The following is a 12831-nucleotide window of genomic DNA, read 5'->3' as shown; positions in this document are numbered from 1 at the left end:
ATTTTCCCAGGAAGTCCTAGGCAGCCAGTGTCTGTAGATGAAAATAGTGTTACAAATTTTTATGCAAAAAAGTAAAAATGACTCATTAGTCACTGAAGATAAAATGGATATAAAAGTATAAGACAGAGTCCCTGCCCTTACAAGTACTGTTTGGTTAAATCTTACAATATAAAATGTATGTTGGTGATACAGAAATGGAAAAAGCTTAGTCCTTCACAGGCCAGTGAAGGAGACATTAAGGTATACATTGCAATCAATGTGGATTCCCCCTAGTATGGGATTAAATATAATTACTGAATAGAATAGTATGCAGCTAATAAAATTTACTCATTACAGGGTTTATATAAGGAAATGAGTAATAGTAAAAGAAAAAAATAAAGCAAGGGAAAGCACTGCAAGTAATGTATGGTTATAACTCAAGCAGAAAAATTTCTTGTTGGAGAGAAACTGAAAGGAAATTCACCAAAACATAGTTCATTGTGGGTGCTAGAACTAGTATAGTTTTGTATTTTCCTTCATATTTTCTCTAAATGTATAATAAGCATATTTAGTAATTGAAGCTAACAGATTAGATGAGTTATTGCCTGGAAATATTTAGGATAAACCTGGGGAACGCCGTAGGTGGGAATAGTCATGTTTAAGCAGTGGAAAGGGAAAGAGTGTACAGAAAGGTGAGGGAGGGCAGGAGAGAATCGGGGCAAGAATCTGGGCAAGGAAGGAGATTTCTGAAAGACATGGGTTGTCTACCATGTCAAAAACTCAGGAAAGTTAACTCATTCAACAGCAAATACTTACTGAGTTCCATGTAGGATGAAGACTAAAAAATATTGTAGGTTTTGGCAATTAGGAAGTCTTTGGGATCACTGGGAAGATAATTTCCATGCAATGCTGGGAAATGGAAATATGATTGGGTTAAGAGGGAATAGAAGCAGCTGGTAGAGACCACAATGTCCATTATGCCAGGGAATGGGGAGGGGAAAGAAAGAGAGGTTAATGTAAGTGCTACAGAAGATGGAAGTAGGTAGTCAAGAGATCGCTTTCAGCCAAGAAAGTCAGGAAAGGCTTTTTAAACACATATTTCTTCCTTTCCTGCATCAACTGCTTTAATATGTCTAGGCCTAAACTCTATATGAACCCTTGCAAATCTGTGATGCTTTCTCGGGTCACCACCTCCTGGGAAAGTTCCCAAGTGAAATCTGAAACCAGCTGCCATGCACAGAGGACGGAGAGAGACTGAAAAAAAATTTAGGTTTAATAAGCAAGGGATCTTACTTAGCAGGCTTGTCTTGGACAACCTCTAAATTAATTCTTTGCTCCCATGCACCAAAATGTAAGAGTTTACTTATAGACGTTCACTGGGGTCAGTCACAGTCACAGAAGGTCTTAACAGGGGTATCACATATCCACTCCAGATCCTCTCATCATCATATTTCTAGCTCAAGGTTGTGTCCTGGGGCAGCTTCAAGCTTGGAAAAGGCAAGCAGAGAGCACACTTCAAGCACAGAGACAGAATGAGGAGACTCCAATTCCCCGAGTGCAGCCAGTGGTTCAAAGCAAAGGTCACATCTTTCTGATGCCCTTCCCCAGCTTTCTACCCCTGGTGGCTATGACGGTCTCTTCTTCTGCACTGAGCCCTAAGGAGTCAGCAGGCGGTTTCACTAGCATGGAGGTGGCTCCTCTGGTTCTTATCTGGCAATGTATAAAATATATTATGTATTTATAGGGGATATATATATATATATATTTGGCAGATGGGTACAAAAATCTACTCATCATACAGCTGCCCCAAACAAGGCTCATCACCCCCTTTCTTACCGAACCTGCCACCTTCCAATCGGGAGTGATCTGCCTTTTTCTTCAGCCTTCCCCTACCCTCCACATTGAGGGACTCGTTTTAGATTTATGCCCTGGAAGCTCCCAGCCGGGCTTATGAACCAACATGTTTCCTGCAAGAAAAAATATAAAAATGATCTATTTCTGATTGCTTTTCTCACTTTATTTAAAATTGGGGTTTAAAATATTTTTAGTAATACAGATTTGTAAGACGTTAAGGATTCTATTTAATCAAAATAGAAGGTTGAACAGGGAGGTAACTCTTCTCAGAAACTGTGCTAGTAGACAAAGTATGGGACATTTTTAATAGCTAGAGTATTTCCATTTCCAAACTCTAAAAAAAACATGTAAGCAAGAAAGGTAGAAGGAAGACAAACTACAGAGGCTTTACAAATAAAAGTTTTGTTGTCTTAGTAGAACCAAAAGCTTGAGCTGTTTTTTATTTCCCAAGAAATTATTCACTAATGTCTAATTTTCAAGGATTCACTCAAGAAGTACCTAAGATTTTTTAAAAATAACAAAGCTAAACTCATCCAGTCATACAAGTAAATGAAGCACTTAAAAATATGTTTACCATGAGAAATACACTATCAGTATTTTTTTACCACCTGTGCTGTATGTCTTACTTTGTGAATGTACCATGTATAGAATAATCAAGTTTAGAATGTAACTTTAGATGGTCAACCTTTTTGCTTTCTATGTAAGTCTTAGAACAGACAATTTTCTGATCATCAAATAATGGGCAATTATTTACACCAAGCGCTGAATACACTGTCTAACAAGAACTTAGTTTTAAGTAACTGAAAGCTTAACAAAGGGAAGACATCATGTAGGAAAAAGTAGAAAAGTGATTACCACCATTTTATCTTTACAGTTTTTCGGAGATGTTTCCCTGACTTCTCAACTAAGAATGGCATTTTAACAGTAGGAAATAAGACCACATTCGAAGATGGGAGGGGAAGGATAAGAAACACGGAGGAACTCAGGGCAGCCGCCAAGTATGTGTGTTCACATTCCCATTTTCATTTTTGATGCATCCGTTATTGAACCCAAGACTACAGCTTCCATTAGGTTGTCATATGGGAATAATTATGTATTATGAAATATACATGTCCCTGTGGATTGGGGAGTTTGGTATATGTTCATGAAGAAAAGCATCGAAAGGAGAAATCAGAATAATTAGAAAGAACAACCATGTTTATCAAAATGGTTAAATCTTTCACTATCATTGGGTATAGAAAGAGACATCAGGAAATGTACCAAAAGGTCATCATATAATTTACTTTTTGAATAGACATAATTTTAAGAAAAACTATGCTTTTTTAAGTAGCATTTTTAAAATGTGACTGAAATAATGAAATTGCCCAATGTTTTAAGGGAAAGAGCCTTAAGGAAGGTGAGATGACCAGTGCTGTTCCAGTGCTGGACCAAATTTCCACATACTAACTGCAATGAAGTGAATTCACTGTTCCCCCTGGCTGTATACATCCCAGCATTCCATGTTACTGGAAAATGTGATTCCCGGGGTGCACAAGCAAAACACACAAGAGTATCATTGCATTGCTCAGTTGTTGAATTAAAAATGAGATATAAAAATATCCTAAAGTATAATTTCTCTTTCTTAAAAAAACTTTAGCAGTCCAAATAGAATAGTGAATTTTCTGCATATTTAAAATATCATAGCTACATGGGCAAACTTTACAAATACAAAGCTGTGTGACATAATACAAGTATAATTCCATTAATAAAATTTGAAAGTAAGTACCACTAAGTTAAATTATCCTGTGATGCATATATAAAAGTTAAAACTAATTTTAAAAAACTAGGAAATTGTTATCATAAAAGTTGGGATGTGGTTCCTTTTGGGGAAAGAAAAGTATTTTAATTGGAGCACGTTGGAAAGGGGATGATGTAGTTGTAGTTATGTAAGTGTGTTCACTTTGATATTCGTCGAACTGGACACTAAGGATGCATGCACTCCTCTGTTTGTGCCCCATGAGCCTCCTTGCTACAGAGTTGTCCAAGGTTTATGAAGGTGAATTAATGATGGTGTTCATTTATTCATTCTTGACTCTGGATTTTGCAAGTTAAAAACTGATCTTTCCATTTAGATTCATTTCATATAGTGAGCCTTCTACATTATTGAAGTCATGCCACCTATGTGAGAAAAGAATCTGTTCACCATTTTGAAAGCCATGATCTTTAATGTGTGTAGATACAGCCACTTTTGTAGGTTTACCAAAGTGACATTTCATGAACTGTTTTGTCTAGGGAGTCGTGCTGACAGATGGTTTCTCCAAATACGCTTTGGATGGTGGCTTGCAAAATTCTTTTTATCCTAACAGGAATATATCTGTTTAGTGGTACTTGAAAAATAACTGATATTTCTCTTCTTTGAACTTAGTAATATGAATAAAATGCTCAGTGCAAAAGCAATAGGAATGAGAGTGTTTGAAGACTATGCAACAACTTGGTATTGGATACTCATGTAAGTGAAAACACAGATGGTTTTCCCCAGCCTCATTCTGATTTGTCTTTGTAGAATTCTTTCTTCAAATTTCCTATATAATCACGAATTCAATTTTGGCTCAGATCTCAGTTCCTCCCATTTTCTTTTTCATGTAGAATAAAAATGGAACAAAGGTATTTGGAAATATGTCAGTGTTAACAGAAAGTTATGACTAGAAATTTTATCTTAAAATACTCCTACAAACATATACTTCAGGTTATGTGAAGGTAGCATCTGTTGTATCTTTGCTTCCCACCACATGTTTTAGTAGATGCAATATTTTTGTGGTCTGTTCTCCCATTTGTTCTTCATTGACTCCAAGAGATTATTCTTACCTTTTTAATATGTCTCTTCCATATAATGTTTATTACTATCATCCACAAAGGTTGCTTATGAAAAAATATGTAAAGAGAGGAGGAAGTTAAAATTTTTCAGACATAAGATTTGCAGTCCTGAGAATGCAGCCACACTACCAGAGAGGCACATGTGTTTGATTTATCTAAGAATATCATTACTCTCTGGCTGTTGTGTCACCTTCTTGGGTCTTAAAAGCATCTATGGTTTCCTACTGATGAAAGAATAAAGTGAAAACTTCTTTAGATACTGACAAGGTCATTTACAACCTAACCGGACTTAAGTTTTCAGGTTCATCTCCCCCAAGTTTTTTTTAATTAACCCTACATTTTAAACACATTAAATACTATGCCCATGATTTTGCATATTCTGTTCTCTTTGCTAACATTATCATTCCTTGTGCCGTAGGCAACTTTATCTCATTATTTAAAATCAGCTTTCATGTCATTTATGAAGTCTTACTTGACTTCTGCAAATATAATTAGTTATCTCCCCCTCCATGTTCCTCATACCCATGGGGGTGTTTACACACCTGTACCCACATACACATACATACCTATTTTCTACATAGCACAGAACATTTTGTGTTTTATTTCCTTCTGATAAACTATGAATTTTTTACCATGGTAATTATGTATAAGTCATCTTCATTTTCCTAACTTCTATTATGGTTCTTGGAATATAGAAGATGCATTGAAAATGTTAGTTTAAACATTTATAAAAACACTAGGGGAATAAGAAAGATATATACAACCTTTAGATGCTTAATCAAGTCAAATTTTGTGTAAAATAGTATTAACTTTTAGATCTGCAAAATTAGTTTTATGAGATTTCAATGCTTTGTCTTAAATGACTGCAGTAACTATTGTCAGTGCATATTAGGATTTCAGGATATATCTCCATAGCAGAGATTATAGTCTAGACTTGACAGTTGACTGGATCACCTGTTGTAGGACCCAAATATCACTACACAATTTCCATGTTTCTTCTTTTATTTTGGCTTCTCCGCTCTTGTCTGAAGCAGCATATGTTATGACGGACTCTCTTGCCCACCTCCCTTTCAGCACACACACTGGAACCCTCTTCACCACTCTGGCCCCACTCGTAACACTAGAACATAAGCACCTTCCTTTATTTTCAACTCTCTGCTCTAGTCTAATTAATGAATATAAAGCCAAAGATTGATATGCTGTGACTTAGTTTATTCAGGTAGAATTTTTTGCAAGAATAAAATACAGAGAATAAACATCTATATACTTCCCCTCTCTGATGTTTGTAAATATTTCCCTTGGACTACACAATAGAATCATCTTTTAACCATATTGAATATTTAAGCATTAAAGTATTTGTGATTTTTTATTTTTTCATTTTTATTAATTTTTAAATTACTATATTGTTGTTAAATTACAGTTGTCTCCATTTTCTCCCTACCACTCCCTCCACCCAAAGTATTTGTGATTTTTAAAAGGAAATGGCTTAGGGAGTTAAAACCATAGGTGGTACAAGACTATGACCTGAGAAGCTACTTTGATACCATGCTATTATCAATGTGGTGACAGTAATTATTAAGATTCTGTTTATTTGTGAAGGTAAAGAGCCTAGCCAAAGAACATATATGCATGACGCATAGACACAGACAACAGTGTGGTGATGGTCTGAGGGAAGGGGGTGGGGGCCGGGTGAAGGTGGGCAAAGGAGAGGATGAGGGTATCTGTAATCCTGTAAAAGATAAAAATTAAAAAGAAAAAAGAAAGGGAGAGAGAGAAAGAGAGAGAGAAGAGAAAAAAGAAAGAAAAAGAAAGAAAGAGAAAAAAAGAAAGAAAGAGAAAGAAAAGAAGGAAGGAAGGAAGGAAGGAAGGAAGGAAGGAAGGAAGGAAGGAAGGAAGGAAGGAAGGAAGGAAGGAAGGAAGGAAGGAAGGAAGACTGATTGATTTGGGTTATAAAGATAACACTTGAAGACAATAAAGCAATAAAGCCAATAAACTACCAGGCTCTATCTGTTGCTATGTTTAGAAACTTGCAGATAGCACCAGAGGTGTTGGTTCTTAAAGAAGCATCAGCCAAATTTCCAATCTTAATGAGTTCTCTTTGATAAAATTACCTGAAGAAATCCAATATAACTTTAACTTGGGTATAGTGGGATGAAAGAAGTATCTCTACTAGCTCACTCAAACTTCAGGAAGAAATTAAACTGAAGGAAAATAGTCATGCTGTTGATTGCTTGATGAAGTCACATGGCCCACGTGACACAGAAGCCTGCCTTACCATGGTTCCAAATAGTGGCCTAAAGATCAGTGGGAACCTGAAATAGATATCTGGTGATGCCAGATATTATAAACTATTAGAGATAATTAGTCCATAGTGAAATGGTCTATAAAAATCCTGAGTTCAAGATCTGTGTAGGACAGGTCCTGTTTTTTGGTCTATCCTAAGAATCTTCTCTTACTGCTTGACAGTTATTTTGCATAAGGCTTTCATTAGTCACCAGGTAGGTAGAACAGCACACATTCATCATAGATAGGTTTTGCAGTCTAACACTTATTGGGTAAGTGTAAAGGGAAATAAATAGAACATAGCAACTTGGGCAGATAGTCCAAAATTGTAGCTTGGAGAAATAGTGTCTTTCCTTGAACAGTGGTTGACACTGGCCTTCACTTTAGCTTGGCACCTGAAGATGAGTTATGTATAAATTCCCTGATGGTCCTACTCTTCCATACAAAGTCTTAACAGAACGTTGTTCATACTTTTTAATGTTATAAATGTTTCTATAGCTAGGTAAAATAAAATAATCTGAGATTTATTTTTAAGAGAAAAAGAGTGTTGTCTTGCTGTTTTCATTATGTTATGTTTGGTACACTTGACCCTGTGTTTGTCTTGTGTTTTTTCCACCAGCGGCCTGACAATCGCCATGCTCCTCAGTTGGATGTTCCTGCTACTCCTGAGGTTCACAGCTGGACTACTCTTCTGGGTCTTTGTTGTGGGTGTGATTGGAATTATAGGTTATGGTAGGTATTACCCCTCTTAAAATCACCAAATGTCAAAATTGCTTCTTTCTTTTCAGTTGCAATTATCAATGTGCAGAAAACATTTTCTTGTAGCAAATTTAATTATTTTTTGCTCTCACAAAAAGGGGTTAAATTTAGAACAATTATTTAATTTTGCACACATGGTCTCTATAACTTTTTTGTTCTTTATCATGAAAAAAAGTGCTTTCAATATATTCTACTTTTCTCCAGCAACCTTTGGTGTAATGTTTCATGGGTACTAAGACAGAAGTAAAAAGAATCCTTTTTAGGTTAGTGAAAAACATTTCAGACAACTTCTTTTATTCCTTTAACTTTTTATTTAATAAGAGGCCATGTCTGCATAGTTACCGAAACATGATCTATTTTTCTTTTTCAAATAAGTACCTTTAATCCGGGTACTGTCACTCACGTTAATAATTAGCCAATGCTCCATAATGATGCATCACCCTCTAGAGGCAAGCATTCTAAATTACACTTATTAGATGCAGAATTAACTTTATTTCAAGGCTGAACTCCATTCACCAACTCAGTCCCCTCCAAAACAGTACAGGTACAATGTGAACCCTAAAAAAGCAATTGAAGTCTCTCCCAAGAAACAGTATAGTACTTAGGACAGCTTCCTTTCAGAACAAAAAGAAAAGAGAATCCAAAAAAATGAGGATAGTGTAAGCAGTCTGTGGGACAACTTGAGACTATCCAATGTTTGCTTCATAGAGGTGTCAGAAGAATAGAAAGAGCAAGAAATTGGAAATCTATTTGAAAAAATAACAAAAGAAAACTTTCCTAATTTGGTGAAGGAAATAGACACACAAGTCAAGAAAGCAGAGTCCCAAACAAAATTGATGCAAAGAGGCCCACTCCAAGACACATCATAATTAAAATGCCAAAGGTTAAAGACAAAGAGAGAATCTTAAAAGCAGCAAGAGAAAAGAAGGTAGCTACCTACAGGGGAGTTCCTATAAAGCTCTCAGTTGATTTGTCAGTAGAAACTTTGCAGGCCAGAAGGGATTGGCAAGAAATATTCAAACTCATGAAAAGCAGGGACCTAAAGCCAAGATTCCTCTACCCAGAAAAGCTATCATTTAAAATCAAAGGGCAGATAAAGAGCTTCCCAGGTAAGAAAAAGCTAAAGGAGTTCATCATCACCAAACCATTATTATATAAAATGTTAAAGGGACTTATTTAAGAAAAAGAAGATCAAAACTATGAACAACAAAATGGCAAAAAATACCTATCAACAACTGAATTAAAAAATCTAAGCAAACAACAACAGAGACAGAATCATGGATGTGGAGAGAAAACAGGAGGGGGTATGGGAGAATGGAGGAGGAGGTGAGGGGATTAAGAAGTATAAATTGGGCCTGGCTGGTGTAGCTCAGTGGATTGAACGTGGGCCTGCAAACCAAAGGATCATGGTTTGATTCCCAGTCAGGGCACATGCCTGGGTTGCAGGCCAGTTTCCAGCAGGGGATGCACAAAAGGCAACCATACATTGATATTTCTCTCCCTCTCTCCTTCCCTTCCCCTCTAAAGATAAATAAATAAAATTGTTAAAAAAAAAAAGAAGTATGAATTGGTAGTTACAGAATAGCCACAGGGAGGTAAAGTACAGTACAGGACATGAAATAGTCTAAAAAATTATATGCATGACCATGGACATAAACAATGGGGTCACTATGGCCTGAGGAAGTAGAGGGTGCTAGGTGGAGAAAGGGCAAAGGGGAAATGCAGGACAACTGTAATAGCATAATCAATAAAATATAATTAAAAAAACAAAAATAACAATTTTCTGTTTCTGCCACTCAAAGAAGAGCTTTACACATATGAGTACAAGAATGCAGTTGAACCTTATGACCCAGCAATTTAACTTCTGGGTATTCATCTAAAGAAACTCAGAACACTAATTTGAATAGATACAAACACCCCTGTGTTCATTACAGCATTATTTATAATAGCCAAGATATGGAAGCAGCCCAATGTCTATCAATAAAAGATTGGATAAATAATATACAGTGGAATATTACTCAGTCATAAAAAAGAATGAAATCTTACCACTTGTGACAACATAGATAGACCTAGAGGGTATTATGCTAAGTGAAATAAATTATACAGATGGAAAATATTGTATAATTTCATTTATATGTGGGATCCAAAGAATAAAGTAAATGAACAACAACAACAACAAAACAGAAACAGACTCATTGATAAAGAAAACTGATGGTGTCCAGAGAGGAGGAGGTTTGAGTGCAGTTGAATCCCCAACTTCTGTAGTTAGCCTAACTTCTAATCCCAGCTTGTTCCATAATGTGTAACTGGGGAACTTTGGGAAAGTTTTGTGATGATTGTAAAACCCAGTTTCCTTATCCATAACATCACTGCGATAATATCTCCATCTCACAAGATTGTGAGGATTAAATGAAACGAGTATGAAGCTCTTAGAACAGTGCCTGGAACACGGTAAGCACTCTGGGTAATGGTAGTGAGTTTCTAGACAACCATTCTGGTCTTTAGGGTGTTCCTCATCTGCTCCTGCTGTGCAGCTGCCCGCAGAGAGGTGTGTCAGTCTATTGGAAAAACTGCTGTCCCTTAATCAGACACTCTCAAGAAACCTTTTTGTTTAAAAGCCTTTTTTTGTGTGTTTCTGCTTGGAGCTCAAAATAACCTCTGCTGTTTGCCAACATAAAGCCTGAGCGTGTGATTCAATCACTCCTTTATTATTATCAAGAAGGGAAAGGCAGTAAGTTTGCTATTGATTTCACTGACTTGTCTTAACAAGCAAGAGGGAATCTGCAATTGCCTACAGTCCAACTTTGACAATGGAAAAAAGGAGAAAGACAATTAATGTCTAAAAAGTACAGGTAAAGCCAGGCATTTTAGCTTCCTATTAACTTTCTGTATAGTGCTAACTCAGCAATTCATGGGGTGGCAAGTAAGCTTGAAGCTGTTCATTTGGGTGGAGAAATATACAACTAGAATGGGAAGGGTAAGTAAATAAGACTGTGTAACTGACACCTGCTTCTGTCTTAGGAAACTGACTAGTGATATATCATAGGAATCTAACCATTTCCTATTGACAGCAGTCTACTCACTAGGGCAGAGAACAATGTGGATGTGTTATACTAACCAGAGAAAAAGTCAGGCTATCGGTGGGCAAATGCCCATGAACAGCAGTGGAACAATTTTCCTTGGCCAGAACAAGTTAGGAGTTACACAGGAGAGGCCATTGGTTGCAAGCATCGATTTGGAGACTGAAGAGGCACAATTACAGACTCATTACATGTTAATGATGTGATCCTCTGCAAGTACATAGTCTCTTTAATTTTGTTTCCTCAACTGTATAGTAAGAATCTGTATTACAAAAAATAATATACATAAAGTACTTAGAAAACTGCCTACCACATGGTAATTGTTGAGTAAATAATATCTGTTGTTATTTGTGAATATTACTGAGGAAGGAGGAGTTGAAGCCCAGGAATGATGTCTTAAAAAGAGAAAGAGACAGAGACAAAGCAATAAAGCAGTATAAAAAAAAACAAAAACCGTGAAACACTGCTGAGACTTTCACAACCACCATTATGAAGGAACTAATTAGTCTGAAGGGCTTGCTTGCTAATACATAATGGCATAAAAATAATATTGTATTGTATTATATAAGGTATTGTTTTGGTGAGATTTCAGAAAATGAGGACAATCTCCCTACAGAAACAAAAATTAAACCCATGAGCTAAGAAAGTGGGGCACTGAGCAGAAGGCGCATGTGAAATGCTGAGCAGCCTGTGTGAGTGCTACAAGCAAGAGCTGGAGAGCACAGCCAGCAACAGAGCAGTGGGGCCGAGCTGAACCTGCTTGAGTAAGGCGATCCTTGAGTAAGGCTTGAGATCCTGGAGATCACCTAAAGCAGCCCCAGTCTGGTAGTACCCGTTGGCTTGTGCCAGACACAGATACAACTCCCCTCTAGATGAATGCATCTTCAATTCAGATCACCAGGTCTCCACAGATTAAGCTGAATAAAGCAGGAGTGGCAATCAATCAAAGATTATTAAACATGCAAGGAAATGATCTTTTGTGAGAAAAAAAGTTGTAAACATCACATTGCAGTCTTTAAGAAATTAGATATGGGAATTAGTAGATGTAAAACATGAAATAACTGTATAAAATGTTTAAGAATAGAATTTTTTAAAATCAGAAATTATCAAAGATGTTTGGACATACATGAAGTGAACCCAATAGAATTGCTCAAAATAAAAAAAAATTCTTACATTAAAATAAAATTGTTAAGTTGCATTGCAAATTAGAGAATTAATGAACTGAAAGATACTCTGTGTTACCCAAGTTACAGCAAAATGTTACAAGAGGACAGCGGTAAAGGATAACTTGAGTAGGGCCTAGCATACATCAGTCATATTTGAAACATATTGGATGATATTTTTCTAGAACTGATGAAAGATATGAATTCAGAGATTCAAGAAGCTCTAATTATACCAGCAAGAACAAGGGAAAAGACATCCATATCTAGTCATGTAGTCTTTTATTTGTTCATCTATCAAATATTAATTGAGCAGCTACAGTGTACAGGTACTCTTCTAGGCTTTTGAGACAAAACAATAATCAGACAACTGTCCTTGCTATCCTGATGCTTAGAGCTTAAGCAAAGTATCTATTAGAAAATTATATTTTTATGGTAAAAATAAAAAGCAGAGCAGGTAAAAGGAGATTGGAGTGTATCATGATAGGGCAACATTAGAGTAGGCCTTTTTGAGAACAGATCTGAGAAGACACTTTACAAAGGCAATGGAATTATCATTGGAGATAAGGGTAAAATTCAAGATAGTGGGTACTGCTAGAGGAAATGCCCAAAGATAGGAGTGTGTGGGAGAAATGGCTAGAAGGCTAGTGTGGGTGGGTATACTGAGTGAAGGGGAGAATAGTAGGAGGTGAAGTCATAGAATTTTTGGAGGGATGTTGTTATAGTTATACATTAGTTATTATAGTTAATAACTAATGTATAATTATAGTTATTATAGTTGATAATAACGATAGTTATTATAGTTATTATTAAAGTTATACAACACATAAGGAATTTGACAATCAGGACATGGATAAAAAGAC

The 12831-nt window shown here is 36.2% G+C and overlaps 1 protein-coding gene across 1 annotated transcript in view; it reads left to right on the top strand.

Moving 5' to 3' along the window:
* The window catches only part of SLC44A5 (solute carrier family 44 member 5), a 126359-nt gene that overhangs the window by 81417 nt on the left and 32111 nt on the right, over window positions 1–12831 (top strand). The window contains exons 8-10 of the mRNA XM_037132819.2: window positions 2708–2831; window positions 4238–4321; window positions 7589–7701. Coding sequence (XP_036988714.2) covers window positions 2708–2831; window positions 4238–4321; window positions 7589–7701 — 321 coding nt within the window. The remainder of the gene's footprint in view (window positions 1–2707; window positions 2832–4237; window positions 4322–7588; window positions 7702–12831) is intronic.

The sequence above is a fragment of the Artibeus jamaicensis genome, unplaced genomic scaffold, assembly GCF_021234435.1.
Source record: "Artibeus jamaicensis isolate MK-2021 breed Jamaican fruit bat unplaced genomic scaffold, CSHL_Jam_final scaffold_1019, whole genome shotgun sequence".
In the NCBI taxonomy this organism is placed as follows: domain Eukaryota; kingdom Metazoa; phylum Chordata; class Mammalia; order Chiroptera; family Phyllostomidae; genus Artibeus; species Artibeus jamaicensis.
This window is presented reverse-complemented; position numbering and strand designations above follow the sequence as displayed.